At 52.5% G+C, this 16059-nt stretch overlaps 5 protein-coding genes across 5 annotated transcripts; 3 read left to right on the top strand and 2 right to left on the bottom strand.

Annotated features, from left to right (window-relative positions):
* Nucleotides 1–144: 144 nt before the first annotated feature.
* CGGC5_v008053 (Vegetative incompatibility protein HET-E-1) lies at nt 145–1950 on the bottom strand (the record flags this gene model as incomplete). The annotated part of the gene is made up of 1 exon (XM_032022823.1): nt 145–1950. One exon carries the CDS (start codon nt 1948–1950, stop codon nt 145–147), a length of 1806 nt encoding a protein of 601 aa, XP_031891684.1.
* Nucleotides 1951–2818: 868 nt separating this feature from the next.
* CGGC5_v008052 (uncharacterized protein) lies at nt 2819–3406 on the top strand (the record flags this gene model as incomplete). Its single annotated transcript, XM_032022812.1, has 4 exons — nt 2819–2877; nt 2946–3128; nt 3197–3258; nt 3339–3406. The coding sequence occupies 4 exons, from the start codon at nt 2819–2821 to the stop codon at nt 3404–3406; spliced, it is 372 nt and encodes a 123-aa protein (XP_031891685.1).
* A 967-nt stretch (nt 3407–4373) lies between these two features.
* CGGC5_v008051 (uncharacterized protein) lies at nt 4374–5046 on the top strand (the record flags this gene model as incomplete). The annotated part of the gene is made up of 3 exons (XM_032022800.1): nt 4374–4534; nt 4589–4771; nt 4824–5046. The coding sequence occupies 3 exons, from the start codon at nt 4374–4376 to the stop codon at nt 5044–5046; spliced, it is 567 nt and encodes a 188-aa protein (XP_031892036.1).
* A 2397-nt stretch (nt 5047–7443) lies between these two features.
* Nucleotides 7444–9045, top strand: CGGC5_v008050 (uncharacterized protein; the record flags this gene model as incomplete). The annotated part of the gene is made up of 1 exon (XM_066151958.1): nt 7444–9045. The coding sequence occupies one exon, from the start codon at nt 7444–7446 to the stop codon at nt 9043–9045; it is 1602 nt and encodes a 533-aa protein (XP_066008714.1).
* Nucleotides 9046–14658: 5613 nt separating this feature from the next.
* Nucleotides 14659–15918, bottom strand: CGGC5_v008049 (uncharacterized protein; the record flags this gene model as incomplete). Its single annotated transcript, XM_032027360.1, has 1 exon — nt 14659–15918. One exon carries the CDS (start codon nt 15916–15918, stop codon nt 14659–14661), a length of 1260 nt encoding a protein of 419 aa, XP_031876262.1.
* Nucleotides 15919–16059: the final 141 nt, after the last annotated feature.

The raw sequence follows: 16059 nt of genomic DNA, 5'->3' as shown, positions 1-16059 counted from the left end.
AAAGAAAATATTTATTGTTAATGGAATCATCATGAAAACTGAGATGCTCTGATGTAACCAATCACAGACCCTCCGTTATTTCCTGGCTGTTTTGGACATTTGTAGCACCTGAATAAAACGTAGCTGCTTCCAAAGCACCTATTTTCAAGATACTCGTGCTGTAAGTCTCTTCCAAGCGGAAACTTTCTTGTTTCTCGATCCAGTCATTTCTGATGCTTCAACGGCTTCAACTCGGTTCTGACGGCCGACTGCAGCCTGATATTGGCCAATGACAGTGTCCACTGTCTGGTAAGGGTCCCATGGTCGGTTGATGGGCTCAACAAGAATGTCTGCCATCAAGTACTTGCAGGCGTCCGCTACTATGGGCTCGATGGATACTCGCACCCGGTGATATTGCAGCTCGACATCGTTGCCCGCTTGAGATGGCTTGAAGACTTTTTGAAGCGATTCGAAGTCCATCACTTCTTCCTCACTCAATCCTTTCTCCGTTGATCCGACAAGTTCTTCCCGAGGAGGCAGTTCCTGTGCATGGAAGCCAGCCTTCCCACTGTCGGCCGACCCGAACATGATCAAGAGCCTAGAACCTTCGAATTGGGAGATTGAGAAAACCACTGCACCCGCAAGCTGACCCCCGGCCTTCGGACTTCGAAATGCAATGGTCTGTCCGTTGGCAGTCCGAAGCCAATCAGACCCGCGCGTCCTGCTAGACATGAGGGCCTTGGGTTTGTCCTTTTTGTGCTCTTCCGAGGTGATGACTTCGGTCAAGGTGTAGTCTGTGGTCGATGGACCACATCGTAGTTGTAAGACGTGTTGAGGAAAGACGCCCTCCGAGCTGATAATGCCATTGAAATTCTGCCGGACGAAGATTGTGTGCCGTTTTCCCCGTTCCTGGACTTTGGCGAACTGATTTGCCCTTACTCTGGCGAACTGCTGGTCGCTGTGTGAGATGCGTTTTAGGTAGATCGCCAGGAAGCTTGAATCTTCAAAGTCTGGAGGAGCCGGGCAGTCCAACGCAGCAGCGAACAGCTCCTCGCCTCTGAGCGTCAAAGGCAGGTCAATACGCAAGCCGCGATTGGTCATGCTATATGGCGGCCGAGGCTCCCAGTCCTGGTATGGTACGATGGAGTTGGAGTACTCGAAGTTCAGGGGCGACTTGGCCAAGAGACCATGGTAAGTCTCAGTTGATGCCGAGAGATCGACCCATGCGAACAGCGATTGATCGTCGGACTGTTTCATGATCTCTTCTTGCAGGCGCAAAAACGCCCTGTCGCCCTCGCCATAGAGCATTGGCATGTTGACCCCATAAACACCCATCAAACAATACGCGACGTCCTCCGGCCTTGTAGTAACGCGGTGGGATGCCCAGGACATTCTCTTGGCTATACTCGCGGATTCAATCGGCTTGGTACCTTTGAGGATGTCTTCTTCAATGCCGGTGATTACCGAAAGCGGCCGACTCAGCGTCAGCTTTTCGCCGATCTTGACCCAGTCGTCGGAAAAGAAAATTAGATCATCGGGGGCTAGGAGTTCTTGCAGCGTCCACCCTCGCGTAAACCATCGACATCCAGCGAAATCGCCGTCCGTTTTCGAAGTGTCAACTGTAGACGAGACACCCGAAAGATACGCGTAGCACACTTCGGCCTTGTCATACCAGTCGAACATGGAATTGATGGCCTCAGAAAGCTCTGCGCTGGAGCTTTTGTCGATGCAGCAGGAATCAATCCAGATGTACTCAAACCTATCGGCAATTGTTTGGTAACAGCTATAGCGAATCTTCTCAAACGATTCTTTCCTCGCAGCTGTATGGTTTCTGATGTCGGCATAAACAACTTCATCAGACCCCCAAGTATGCGAAAGGATGGCATAGCGTGGGATTTTGTCGGGAGTGAACTCGACCAACTCAATGAGTGACCCTTCGGTGTTGATTGATGAAGCTTTGATTAATCGCATCTTGCTGCTACATCGACGTGGTCTTTTGGGGAATTCAGAAGTTCCGATGGACGGAGCGAATCGAATCTAGGCTCGAATCGGGAGGACATGTTGTTCTTAAGATGGGTGATTTTTCTATCGTCATATTCATATTCAGGGCCCAACGATGATTCACCTACCATCTGGTGATGTAGGTCTCTAGCAGTCCTACGTCGAGGGGCTGTGCTGACGTGGATTGCCAGAGGATCCAGAGGTTACAATAAGGCTGGGCAATCACAGAGACGCATTCCAACCCCTGCTGCATCAATACAGAGGGAGGAAGAGGCGAAGCACGCCTAAGCTATTACTAGGTACCCGAGCTTCGGACAAATAGCGACCAACCGCCTGCCCATGCATGCCAAACGATAGGGCATTTTCTGGTTGTACCAGTTCTAATCTTGGCCAGACTCACCTTCAGTAGTAACCCCTTCTCGTGTCTGAGACCTGCCTGTAAGGCTGTGCCGCAAGGCATTTCGCAGTGCAATGCAAATCATTCCTTTCCAGGGGCCAATGATAGCCCGCCCGAATGACTTCTTGATGGTACGGTTCTGCCTAGAGTGATGCGCGTAAATCTTACAGTGCCCCATCCAGCTTTTGTGGATGTGTAACAATGAGACTAATATTTCTCGCATTTTGTATTTATTCTATTCTCGTTCCGACTGCTTTTCCGTTCATCTATACCTGGGCAATTCTTCTTTCGTTTTTGTTGAACACAGTATCCAATCACTGTTAGCAAGCCATAACTCTCCAACAAGAATTCGCTATGTCACAACCTCACACGTTCGATTCCTCCTACACCGGGGTACAGCATCCTGCGGTAGCTCACGACAGGGAGTCAGTAGCGACCACGATGCAGGGTACAGGACCGGCCCCGGCCAAGGAAATGCCGACCAGCCTGATCAACACCGAGTAAGCATCTCTTTTTTCTGTATCTCAGACGACGATGGAAACCCAGGATGTGTACTGACCTTCGCTAGCGAGCCGACATCCACCCCATGGACAGGTCAAAAGCACGATGGACCGACCATCGAGGCCCTCCCCCCTCCCCCAACCGTAACGCCACTGCATGCCCTTGGTGACACTCCGCAACCCATCGATTGTCCGTTTTGTAAGAAGAAAACTCAAACCACCATCAGCAAAGAAGGCACCTCAATGCAAATGTAAGTGCTAATCTCTATTCACTGAACGTGAGATCCCACGAGAATTCGGGACTGACAAGACATATCAGGGTTGCCGGTGTCCTCTGCTGCCTCCTCTGCGTCTGCCTTACCTGCGTCCCCTGCATCGCTGGTTGGTGTGAGGACGTTCACTATGCCTGCTCCAGTTGTCACAAAAGGGTTGCAACACGGCCATATAATGGCACGATTCAGACATTCGGTCCACAATCCTGCGCTCCAATGCCGTCTCAGTACGCTTCAACAGCACCACCTGTGGCTGATAAACAAGCACAGTAGACGGGGATAGTCACGAAGGGGCTTGGGATGTTTCCTCTGATACTGGTGAACGTTTTTGGAGTAATACGGCGAACGCAAACGATACCACCGAGAAAGCAATCTGGACTTCTGCTGTTGATTTGTAGCTGTGATAGGGATAGTGCTAATAATAAATGCTGTCAGCTCTTATACCGTACTATTTTTCAGTCCTCCGCGGTGGTGTGCTCCGTTTTGCTAACCGGAGAATGCTGTCTTTCCATAGAGGTCTCCCTGTGACCACTCACATATTTCTCAGTCACGGTCCTGCGGCAGTCAGTAAGATGTGCCTGCAGGCGATAACCTGCCATAACTAACTGAAGTATAAATGAAAGAAAGAATACTGTCTGCCTTAGAGCAAAGCTGCAACCTAGTCTCCGAAATGAACCGCAATAAACATGACGAGTTGCCACCAGGAGTCAGTACCCAGGCCATTTAGGCTTATAAACAATCAGAAGGATGCAGCTGGGCCATTGCCGTCCCATCGTAATCACGGACTCCTCAAATGGCAATCACCAACACAATAATATGATACCCGGGACTCAATTCTAATCCTTGTTGTAGCTAAGCCCAAAGGACCTTTGCTGCAAGGTACAAAACGCCCCGAATGTAAGCTGCGCGCAGGGGTACTCATAAGCTCGTGTGGATTATGTTGGCCAAGGCGGCCTAACGCCAATTTGGCAAACCCAATTTGCCCTGAATGCTACAGTTCTGCCTGGATTGTGGGCTCAGCTTATCGCCAAGGGGGCACAGCAAAGCTGTTTGCGGTGAGGAATACGATACATAAGGCGCATGATGAGTCGATTTCGTGTCCCCAAATACTCATTCGAATTCAAGTGTTTTGACTCATCTTCAAGTTTGTACTTATAATTGCGATCCTTGGTCAATTGGAAACAGACCCGATTCTTCGAAGCGAAACCACAGTTCAACAACACGATGTCACAACCACAACCAGCTACAGTCGAGGCGCCTGCTGCGCCTGCCGCGACCGTTCAACAGCCAGCGCCGGCCCATGATGAGAGTCCAATCGTCGCCATAACAGCAAATGCCAGCCCGGTGCCAGCTACAGAGCTACCCGCAGACGTTCGCAACGTAGGGTGAGGCTCACGTTTGCGATAGATGGCCCACGACATTTACTTACACGACGTTAGGCAAACCACGACAACGCCGCCGGTAGAGCAACAGAAGGGAGCCGACCAGAAACCAGCGCCGCCGACGATCCAGGGTGTCACACCACTGCACATGCTCGGCGACAAGCCGCAACCCATTGACTGCCCGTTTTGTATGAGAAGGACGATGACCATCGTGGATACGGAAGGCACTAGCATGCAGATGTAAGTCGTTCGATCTCACGGTCCAGGAACGGACTTACTGACCATTTTCTAGGCTCGCTGGCGCCCTGTGCTGCCTCCTCTGCGTCTGTCTTACGTGCGTGCCTTGTATTGCAGGTTGGTGTGAAGACACCCACTACTCTTGCGGCAACTGCCACAAAAGGGTTGCCACAAGACCTTACGATGGCCCGATTCAGGTGTTTGGGCCACACGGCCAGATGTTTCCTATGGTTCCTTCTCAGTATGAGCCTATGGCGCCGCCTGTTGCTGAGCAGTAAGGCCCTCCGGTCTACAAGTAACTGATTTACCCGGGCGTCTAGTGTGCGTCTGGGATGAGAAGCAAGTGTTTGATGAGAAGTTTTCTACTCCGTCCGTGCCAAGTACAATTAATCTATGATACCACAATCTATATTCCCGTTGTTGCTTTTTCTTGAACCTGAAAATGACCGATGAAATCAAGCATGTTACGTTTCACTCAGGTGGGAAAGACGAGATCTAGAGCGGGGGAAAGGGGCGAGAGGTTGAGGATGTCTCAACCTTTAATCAAGCATATTTCAAGGATACGCCAAACCAGTCATCGTTGACGCCAAAATTTCCAACGTAAGTCCCTTGGAAGGACAGACTTAGGCGCCGAAATTTCAGCGCTGCAACTGGCTGAGTTGCCTCCATATCCTTTCCTTCCTTCTCAACTCAAGGTTCCAACTCAGCTTCAGCCACATCACAGTTTGAGCCCTCAAGTATTCCTGCAACTTGTGAAGATAGGCCATATCGAGGACTTGCTAATTGCGCGGCGCCTCTTAGCATACAAAATTGACATGTCGAATTTCGTGCCGTACAGTCCCTTTTCATGTCTTGAGCAGTCATTCCGATAGAAGTATACCCACACAAAACGCAGCACTTTCCCAACTCAGAGAGGACATTTTGCCACAGACTTCCACTTGTCGCTATGCACAGCCACTGCGTCTGATATCATGTCTGCTCTCTTCGCGGTGGTAGCCTCCGCTCTCGGATTTGCAGCCGACAGTTCTGCTGCGACAGCGACTATTACCCTTCCCGCAGTCACGACGACCCTCAACTCCCTAGTCACAACCACTCTCACTTTGCCGGTCACGGTCAGCGGCTCCTGTACCGCGCTTCCGCCCATCACAATCCAACATACAGTTACGGCATACAATTACGGCGACAGCTACCTCCACCTGTCCTGTTGCGATTCCAACGGACCCCAGGGTCTCGTGCACCTCCTTTACACAACGCCGCTCATACTTCATCTACTACTCAGGCACCGGCGTGTCGCCTAGGAATAGAAATTCCTATCTTAGAGTGAGATTCTTCCGCGGCGATTTGGGCCCTTGTTCAGCCTCCAGGGATGCGCTGCTGCCATGGAGTGTACCTCTTATAATTCCTTTTAGTTTGCAGTAGTCATTCAATCGACGGTCTGGTCACTGGTGTAGACGTCCTCTTTGAAAAGAATACTCCCTGGAATCAACCTCGGATCAAGACCAAAGACAGGAACAGTGTTGTATGCTGACAAGCGTTTGATGAAGGATCTCAGAGTACCAGAATCCCAAGAATCGAATCTTTAACCGCCTAGAGTCCTGCCGATATCAAGAGAAGTTCTGCTGGTAGAACCTGATTTGCGTTCTTCAACATTTTATGCCCTAGAAGTCACGTATTATGCCTGTTTTTGGCATGTCCTACAGAGCTTGGACGCCTCCTGGCCCACGGACAAGCATCGTTAGCTGTTCCCAACATTGGCAAGAAATACTGGGCTACTACGTAGGAAGTATAAATTGATTTATTTGCCGATGAGAGGAAGTTTCAGACGCCAAGAACGATGGTGTAGATTGCCATCTTTGGGTATCAGATTGTCGACACTCTCACCCGATTTTCCGTCTAGAATACCATGATACGTTAGTCATGACGCCCCTTTCTGGACGTTCATATTTCAAAACCAAGTCTCTCAGCAGCCTTCGTGGTCATCCTTTCCAACTATTCGGAATGCATAGGTACTTAATACCTACCCAAAGGCAATGATGAATGCTACAACATACAAAGGTCCACGAAACCCATGCTTTAGTTGAATTGGACCGCAAGCTTAGTGGAGTGTCAATTGAAAACCGGTGTAGACAAGCAAGCGATATTGTGGCCTGTCTCTCCTATGCTTTTGTGATGGAAAGGAGGCTTAAATATTGTCAAAAACGACTTGGGCTTTGCTTGAAATCAGGGTGACAGCCAGCCTCAGGACCAGATGCAGAGTTTAAGTGACCCGCCCTCGCGTAAGTTCCACTTCATGACCAAATTCTGTGGTCCATATCACCAGATGAGTTCCAGGATGGAATAAAACAAGGATCCATGCTCTCGAACGTGGTAGTGTTGTTCTGTAGACATGACTGAGGGTAGCCAAGGTACATGTCAGATTCAGTCTCTGTCCTCTTTCATCGATCAGTTTTGAGGCATGGAAGACTCGAATACCACACGGATGCATCAAAAAGCCAAGATAGAGGCAAGAATCCCGTCGTCAACTTCAACTTGCTTGCTTGCGCGGCACCTCCTCGTAGATCACTTCCCTCCTACATACCACCCCACCGGCACCCACTGTTAGTGCCGCGCTGGGTCCGCCACCCTAACACTAACACCACCAAATCTACCCCCCACGACCAGAACCCTCGCCCGCGATGGCCTCACAGCCAGCCGCGGGCCCCTCGCAGGGCCCTAACGGCCTCCTACTCTCTATGCATAACCTGCCGAAGACCCCTCCCCCCCCTACCTCCCTACCCCCGCGCCCGAGGGGCCTCACGCCCCCCCCTATCCGGCCCCTGGGAAGAGGGCCACGAACGGCCACTGCCGCCCTTCAGCAAGCCCGGGAAGGCCGGGCCCTCCAAGATGAGGCCCTGGACCTCCTCGCAAAAGGTCTAGATGCCCTCATTGGGACGGCTCCAGCACGTCTGAAGGCTACAGCCCAGGACCTTATCAACTCTTTTACCAGATTTGCAACCTCAGAAATTTCTGGACCCACCCCTATCCCCGGCCCCGGAAAAACATACGCCCAGGCCGTCGGAGGCCCCACTACAGGTGGACCCCTCTCCGGCCCCGGCCCCGGCCCCAGGCCGAACCGAACAACAGGCCGGCAGGCCACCAACAACGCAAACAAACCAAAACAGACCCAGGACCTCCGCCTACTAGTTCGGCTCCCTGCAGAACATATCCCTACGTCCAGAACCCTAGCCCCCCACTCAGTCAAGATGGTAGTAACAAAGGAGCTCAACCTACAGCCGCAAGACCTAGTTGAGGTCCGCCATACTGCTACAGGCTTCTCACTCCGGCCCCAGAACAAGGAAATCCAGGCCCTACTCCTCCAGAGGGCCCCTGAGATCAAGAACTGTCTCACAGCTGAAAAGGTGGAGGTGCCTACAAAGTGGTATCAGTACAACATCCCATTCTGCCCCCTCTACTTCACAAGCCTTGATGGTAGTAGGGTAGGCTTAGAATCTGAAATAGAGGAGGAGGTCCTTCTAAGGACAAAGCAAAGACTTCTCTCCTGGCGCCCAACCCGAGATAGCCCTAACCTAGCTACAGCCACGCAAAGCCTGATTATTGCCCTCCCTCAAGAGGTTAAGGAAGGCTTCCGCCTGTTTGGCCAGTCAGGCCCTGCCCGTCTGCTTCCCCCAAGGAAGCATACCCCTAAGCGACACTCTCCTGGCTGCCAGGGCTTTCACTCAAACCGCTTTTGCACCAGGCAAGCCCTCTGTGAGAACTGCGGCAAGCCCTTAGATACTCATGAGGCTGGGCTATGCCTAGCCAGATCTAAGTGTGCTAACTGCTATGGGCCCTTCCCATCAAGCCATACAGACTGCCCAGCTAGACCTTTACTAGTGAATGGGAGCCTCACTATCCCAACTCAGAAGGAACTGCGAGGGATCAGAAAAGCTGGAGAGGAAGCAACCAAGAACCTCTCTACTAGTCAGACCTGCCCCCCAGGAAGCACACAACAAGCTAAGGCTAGGCTAAGCGCTACACAGAGGCAACAGCTGTCATCAAAGCGCCCTCGCCCCCCCACACCTACACAAGACTCAATTGTTGTTGCAGATACTGCTAGCATGGCTAGAAGCAGCAGCAGTATGGATGAGGATGAAACTGAGGACTCTGATGCCCTCCCCCTAACTAACCGCCCTATCCGCCCGCTTCCAAGCAGCAGCAGAAGCCAGAGGGTAGCACAGAAGCCTGACTATAACGTTATTAATGCCTATACCCACCTCGACCTCGACTCAGAGCAGTAGGCTCAGAACGGCTACCCCACGGGTACTACGGGTCGCCCAGTGTAACGTGGGGAAGATAAGTCCAGCTCACACAGCTCTCCTAGAGCTCTGCTGGGCAGATCAGATCGATATAGTACTGATCCAGGAACCCTGGATAGGCTATAGAGATAAGATGCAAATTAACACACACCCAGGCTATAACTCATATGTGCCAATAGACTTCTGGAACAGCAGGGACACAAGGCCTAGGGTTATGACCTATACACGTAAAGGTCTAAGGCTGCAGATACAACAACAAAGACCTACCCAATCAAGGGATATCCTATGGGTTAAGGTTGGCAACTTCACTATCATAAACGTCTATAGGCCACCAGGCGAGCCTATAAACCATACAACAAGTACCCTCCTAGGCTATCAACCGCCAGCAGGAGCTCTTATAGCTGGGGACTTTAACGCGCACTGCCCATACTGGGAACCTGGCTCCCGAAGCCGGAACCGGGGAGACGACATCGCGGAATGGGCTGAAGGCCACGATCTTGAGTTTATTGGGGAGGTTGGAGCTGCTACCCACACTTATGGGCACACCCTCGACCTAACCTTCTCAAACATCCCCTTTGCTGAGGCCTATATTAGCCCACATATACACCCAGGGGCTGATCATCAAGCTATTACGACCATTATACCGATAAGCAAGGCCCAGGAACAGAGGCGTCAGACTAGCCACCCTACAGTCCCAGACTCAGCTATACTCCGGCTAGCTGACCTAGTTAAGCTGGGGATCCCAGCCCTACCTACCCTAGGGGATACACCTACTCCAGCAGAAATAGACTCTCTAGCTACCCAACTAGTCAGCCTCCTCTCTACAGCTATAGAAGCAGTAGGGAAGAGACGGACTAACCAGGGCAGGGGAGCCCCCTGGTGGACAGAAGAGTGTTCAGAGGCCCATCGAGCAGCTATTGAGGCTAGGCGACGACAAGCCCAAGAACCTGGGCTAGTAATACCACTGCCTATCCTAGAGGAGCAGAAGGCATTTCTGACTATAGTCAGGAAGGCAAAACGCGCCTACTGGGCTGCTAAGATTGAGGAGGCTGGGTCTAACCAGAACTTATACCAGATACTAAGCTGGCGTAAGTCTGGGCTAGCTATCAAGGCCCCACCTCTAATAGTGGATGGACAGGCTATCAACAACAGTTACAATAAGGCCCAAGCCCTGCGGAAGGCCTTATTAGAGAGATTTGATGCTGCAGACGACCTACCTGGGAACCCGTTCACTGTTCCTATAGTTGCAAGGCGTCTAATACCCTGGCAGCACATAGTCAGCATAGAGGAAGTACGCCAGGCTACTCTCACAAAGGCTACAACCCCTGGGATTGATGGGATCACTACTAAGTTACTACAATCTATTTGGGGCCTAATAGCTACACCGGTACAGCAGCTTTTCCAAGCCTGTGTCCGCATAGGCTACTTCCCTAGGACTTTCCGAAAAGCAGAGGTAGTTATGATCCAGAAGCCGGGGAAAACAGACTTCTCAAAGGCTGGATCCTGGCGGCCAATAGCCCTCTTATCCTGCCTAGGCAAGGGCTTAGAGCGGCTGATAGCAAAGAGAATGGCATATCTCACCATTCTGGAAGGGGTTGCTAGCCCACAGCAGGTTGGGGCATTGCCAGGGAGGGCTGCAGTCGACCTAACAACCTGTCTAACCCATGAGATCGAAAGGGCTCTAGACTTAGGGCTTACTGCAACTCTAGCAACAATGGATGTTAAGGGGGCTTTTGACTCTGTTCTACGAAATCGACTTATTCTTAGGCTACGACAGCAAGGCTGGCCCAGTAGTCTGATTAGGCTGATATTTACCTTTGCTTCTAGCCGGACCGCCCGAGTCAGGCTAGAGGAGACTACTACAGAGGACTTCCCCCTATCCTGTGGGCTCCCTCAGGGCTCTCCGCTATCCCCTATCCTTTTTCTGCTCTATGTAGCTGATATCCTAGCTGATAACCAGAAGCTACGGTTCGGCTATGCAGACGACATAGGCCTGCTGGCTACTAGCCCTTCTCTAGAGGGAAACTCTGCAGCCCTTGGCCAGGAGATAACTCAGATCCTCAACTGGGGTATTGATAATAAGGTTGCGTTTGACCCAGCTAAGTGTGAAGCAATCCACTTCAGCAGGAAACATAAGCAGAGGGAAGACCTACCAGAGATACAGGCAAAGGACCTAACTATCAAGGCCTCAACTAAGCCTATACGATGGCTAGGGGTCTGGTTTGATAAGAAACTCACCTTCCGGCACCACGTCGATACAAAGGTAGCAGCAGCAAAGAAGGTAGCCCAGTTCCTACGCCATCTATCAAACACCAAAGGGGGGCTCCCAGCTGCTGCTGCCCGCCAAGCTGTTATTGCCTGTGTCCTCCCAACCGCCCTATACGGAGCTGAGACCTGGTATGCAGGTTTAAAGAGACCAGCCAGAAACAGCAGCACTACTGCTACTAGCAGCAGTGCTAATAACCAGGCAGCTACTATTAGTACAAGGCAGAAGGGCTTAGTAAAGAGGGTAGAGAAGGTTATGACAGCAGCAGCAAGGGCTATCCTACCCGTCTGGAAGACTACGCCCACTAGTAGCCTCCTTCGAGATGCTGGCCTGCCAACGGCAAAAGTAGCCCTCGAAGGGGCACGCCTACGCTTTGCTACACGCCTACAGAAGGTTGACCAACAGCACCCTTTAGTCCCTAGGCTTTCACAGCCAGGGCGGCAGCAAACAAGACTACAAAGAACAGCAGCCCTCCTACCTAGGTGCCCAAGGCCGTTACTCCTACAGCCGCAGCATCTTTCAGGACTACAAGACCCTACAGCTGGACGAAGCAAGGAGAAAGCAGCTAAAGCGTTTCAAGACTGGCTTAAGACTGTGCCAGATAACCATACGATCATCTACTCAGACGGCTCTAAAGCCCCTAACGGGGCTACAGGTTTCGGCTTTGTTATCTACCGCAGTAACAAACGCATAGCACAAGGGTGTAGCCGCCTCGGCATTGCGGAAGTGTTCGACGGCGAGGTAGAGGGGGCGAGGGCAGGGCTCCGAAGGGCCCTCCTGACTTCCCAAGGCCAGCCTATACACATCTGTATCGATAACACTAGCGGTATCCAGGGGATCCGAGGTGAGGCCCCGGAATCCTCACAAGCTGCCTTCCTAGAGATCCAGGAAGCAGCTAGGATACACAATATACAAACCCACTGGTCCCCAGGGCACCAAGGGATAAAAGGGAATGAGGAGGCTGATAGCCTAGCTAAGGAGGGTACAACGCTACCAGTCCCCAGAGGCCTACTAGCTACCCTAGCAGGGATCAAGCGGCTTGCTCAAGAGCGTAAACGACACCAGTATGGGAAATGGTGGAGGCAAGAGGCAGCCTCTCGCTATATACAACTAGGGCTTAAGGCTACCCTGGCCTGCCCCCCTGAACTAGCCTTACCACGGGTAATCGTACATCATCTCCTAGCAGCCCGATCAGGCCATGGGGACTTCGAACAGTATCATCAACGCTTCGACCATACAGAAGCACTGCTCACCTGCTCTTGCGGGGAGGCTAAGGAAGTAGACCATCTGGTCTACTGCCGAAAGACCTTAGTGAGGAGGCAACAGTGGCCTACCCTCTACCCTTATGGTCGCCAAGAGCCTATAGGACCTATAGGATCTCTTGAGCGCTACTTCAAGGGGCTAATCACTGACCATGAAGGCTTCCAGGCCTTCCTTAGCGTGACAAACTTCTTCCAGAAGATCTGCCCGCAGTACTGAGAGATAGGCCATAACCTATACTCCGAACAAAAGTCTACCTCATAGGGGAGACCAGACTACTATAACGGAACTAGGGCACCAGTGGGAACTAGGGATGGATAGAACACGGAAGTGACTCACGAGTAAGATCTGGAGGACGGGAGGGACAGCGTGTACTGTATAGTATATAGCGAGAACCTACGGCCCTCCACGCCACATACCCTTCGGGAGGTCGGCCGCAAGGGCGGCTGCGCCCTTGCCGCCACGGCGTTAAATACAAAACAAACAAACAAACCTCCTCGTAGATCTGACCTGTGTTCGTAACGAAACTTCCGCACAAACAAGTAACATTCGTTCTGGTTTATTGAATCAATTTAGTGGCCATCGTGAAAGACTTTATACTGCCAGTTCATCCAGCGGTCCCCAGAACCCGAGTCACTCCCGCTACATGCACTCCTGCATGACACCAGCTTAACGTTGTCGAGACCACCTCACGCCAAGCCAAAACACAAACAACAACACACCGCATCACCCAAGGGTCCAAGTTCTAGACCTTCTCCCCCTATACACGTCACCAAACAAGCCCCCAAACCCCCCATCCCACGTTGTCCCTTCCCCATATCCCGCCCCCCCGACCGCCTCCTCCCGTGGCCCTCCGAGCCCGCAGCCCCACACGTCCCCAGCCCGCCAGCACCAGACCGCCGTTTCCGCACCACGGCCCCAGAACCCGAAACTCCCTCCTCTTCCGCCTGCTCCGAATGGCCCTCACCCACCCACTCCCATCATCCACAATCGTCAGCAATGTAAACAATCTCACGTACACGCTACACACCTACAGAATCTCACGGTGTCTTAGTTTCGCAGCATACGATTCGAGAGCCTGCTCCAGCATTCGTCAACAAACACGTGCTGACAGTGGCCCCCCCCATCTCCAACTCGCCCGGCCCCCGAAAGAAGCCCCTCTCGCCTGCATCCCGCGGTCTCGAATCATCACACAGCCAGACAGGCATCCAGTAGAATCATCTCCCGTCACCGAGAATTCACAAAGCCAATCAGATACCAGCCTGCCCAATGTCCGTTCTCCCCCTCCCGCGCCCTCCCAAGCCGGATGGTTCTCGCCGTTCCGCGCAGGTCCAGGTGTGAGTGGAAATCGCCTTAGCAGAGCCCAGATAGACACTGCACAACACATGCTCACACACACACACGCACAAACACATGTTCCCTCCCTTTCGCCATCCATCCCGCTACGCTACGCTGATCCGCTGCACGTCATCGACCACTCACCCCGTCCCTCCCTCCCACCATAAAACACACCGCCTAGATAACGCCGCCATTTTTTTGGCCTCCACCCACCTCTCCCGCGCGCCCGGTCTAGACACCACCGGACTTCGGGAAACGTTTCGATAGCTTCAGGTGGCTGAGCTGGACGTTAGACTCGGCAGTCGTCCTCACAAGGCTACGGCGGGCGGTGAGGGTCAAGACATGTGGTAAAAATTCCATGGGCATTCATATCATCAGAACCATGAGGCTCTTCTACGTATACCGTTTCTATCATGAAAAAAACATCCTTCATACAGAACATGCTACTCCGCGCTGTTGTGTGTCCTTCCGATGCAAAAACGTCTAAGTATCGTGAAAGGTATCGATAAATTTTGGTGCCAGAGCAGGAGAAACATCAGAGAAAGATAAAAACAATGTCATTGAGACCTTGCGTCATTCCGTCATCATCGTCGTTGTTGTTCGTCATTCTATCCCCGCATGTTCATTGTAGGTATATCATTGTTTGCGTCGGTCTGATAGCGTCCGACTGAATGTGACGCACCGTTTTGGGTGCTAAACGTATATATATCGCGTGCCAAAACGAATATTGTTCACGGGCTGCGAGGGCTGGTTGGGCTGGGAGACTCATACTCAATGATCTCAATGGAATAATACGGCAATTCCCTCGCGAGTGTCTCGTGATCGCAAAAAAAGATTCCCTCCACCTCGCTATCCGGCTCGTCGAGTTCGTCGATGCGCGGGGGTGGGGGGTCTTGGAATTGCAAGATGAAGCTTCGGCGGACTGATTGATCACCCACACGGCGTCGTAGTCTCCTTGCGCTGGAGCCTACGGCGTCGGGGTCGAGAGGCATATCCTCGTGATCAGATTCGCTGCGCTCCGATATGGTCCGCTTGCCAATGCTTGACCCGTGAGTTCGGCGCCTGAGCATTCGCAATGTGCGCTGCACACGAATGAATTCTTCATGTGCCTCGTCTGCATCCAGATCCTCGGATTCTGAGTCCGAGCTGGGAAAGTTGAGGTGGTCAAATTCTCGTGCCAACCGGGAAGTCGGGTCGGGCTTCGGGGCGGCAACCGGAGCGCGGGAGCGGGAGCGGGCGGACGCTGGAGAGGAGTAGCCCGAAGGCGCCATGATTCCGTCGCGATCTTGGTCCATGGGATCGAAGTCAGACATTTCTTCGACGGTGAAATTCGCCTTCACGTGCAGCGCTGGTGCTGCGACTGATGCAGCAGCAGCGACGGCGGCGGGGGCCGGGCGGGGAATCGGGGGCGCTTCTGGGGCGTGAGGCAGCATTTCCGAGTCAGAGTCTGAAGATTCCGAATCCTCTTCGGACTCTTCATCGTCTCCTTCTTCGTCTTCTGCGTCTTCCTCATCGTCCGACTCCTCTTCGGAACTGCTGTCGACAGCCATGCTCTGGTGCATTGGCGGGCGCGAAGGTGCTCGTATTGGTGCCCGCATTGGAGCTGACATGAGAGCTGGAGGAGGAGGAGCCATCATGGGCACGTCCTCGTCTTCATCGTCTGCGTCATCATCGCTATCGTCTTCACTTTCCTCATCGTCGCTATCATCCTCTTCATCCTCAGATTTTGCCTGAGGTGCTTGTGGAAGTTCGCTCTCATCAGAGTCGGATTCGGATTCGGATTCTTCGTCGGAATCTTCAGATGACGTGCGAGGTGATAGCTGTGCAAAGCGATTCGAAGGAGTAAAGCTGAATTGATGGCCGTTGCCTGTGGGCTGAATACCGGACGGTGGCAAATGGCGAGCGGCGTACTTGTGTTGAAGCATCGCCGGCGCGGCGGAGGTAGGAGAATGGGGCGGTGAGTTCGGGCCCCCGAGAGGACCCAGCATCATGCTGGGCGTTGATGGCCGTGTCCTGCGTGATGGCATATCGTTGACGCAGCCTGACCAAATGCAATTGAGGTTATTTGACGAGGGGGTCGCGATGTTGAGGGTTCGAGGACTGTTGTGAGAGATCGCCGTCCCGGCAGTCTT

This window comes from Colletotrichum fructicola (genome assembly GCF_000319635.2).
Source record: "Colletotrichum fructicola Nara gc5 chromosome Unknown KSG_Nara_v1_contig04, whole genome shotgun sequence".
NCBI classification, from domain to species: Eukaryota; Fungi; Ascomycota; class Sordariomycetes; order Glomerellales; family Glomerellaceae; genus Colletotrichum; species Colletotrichum fructicola.
This window is presented reverse-complemented; position numbering and strand designations above follow the sequence as displayed.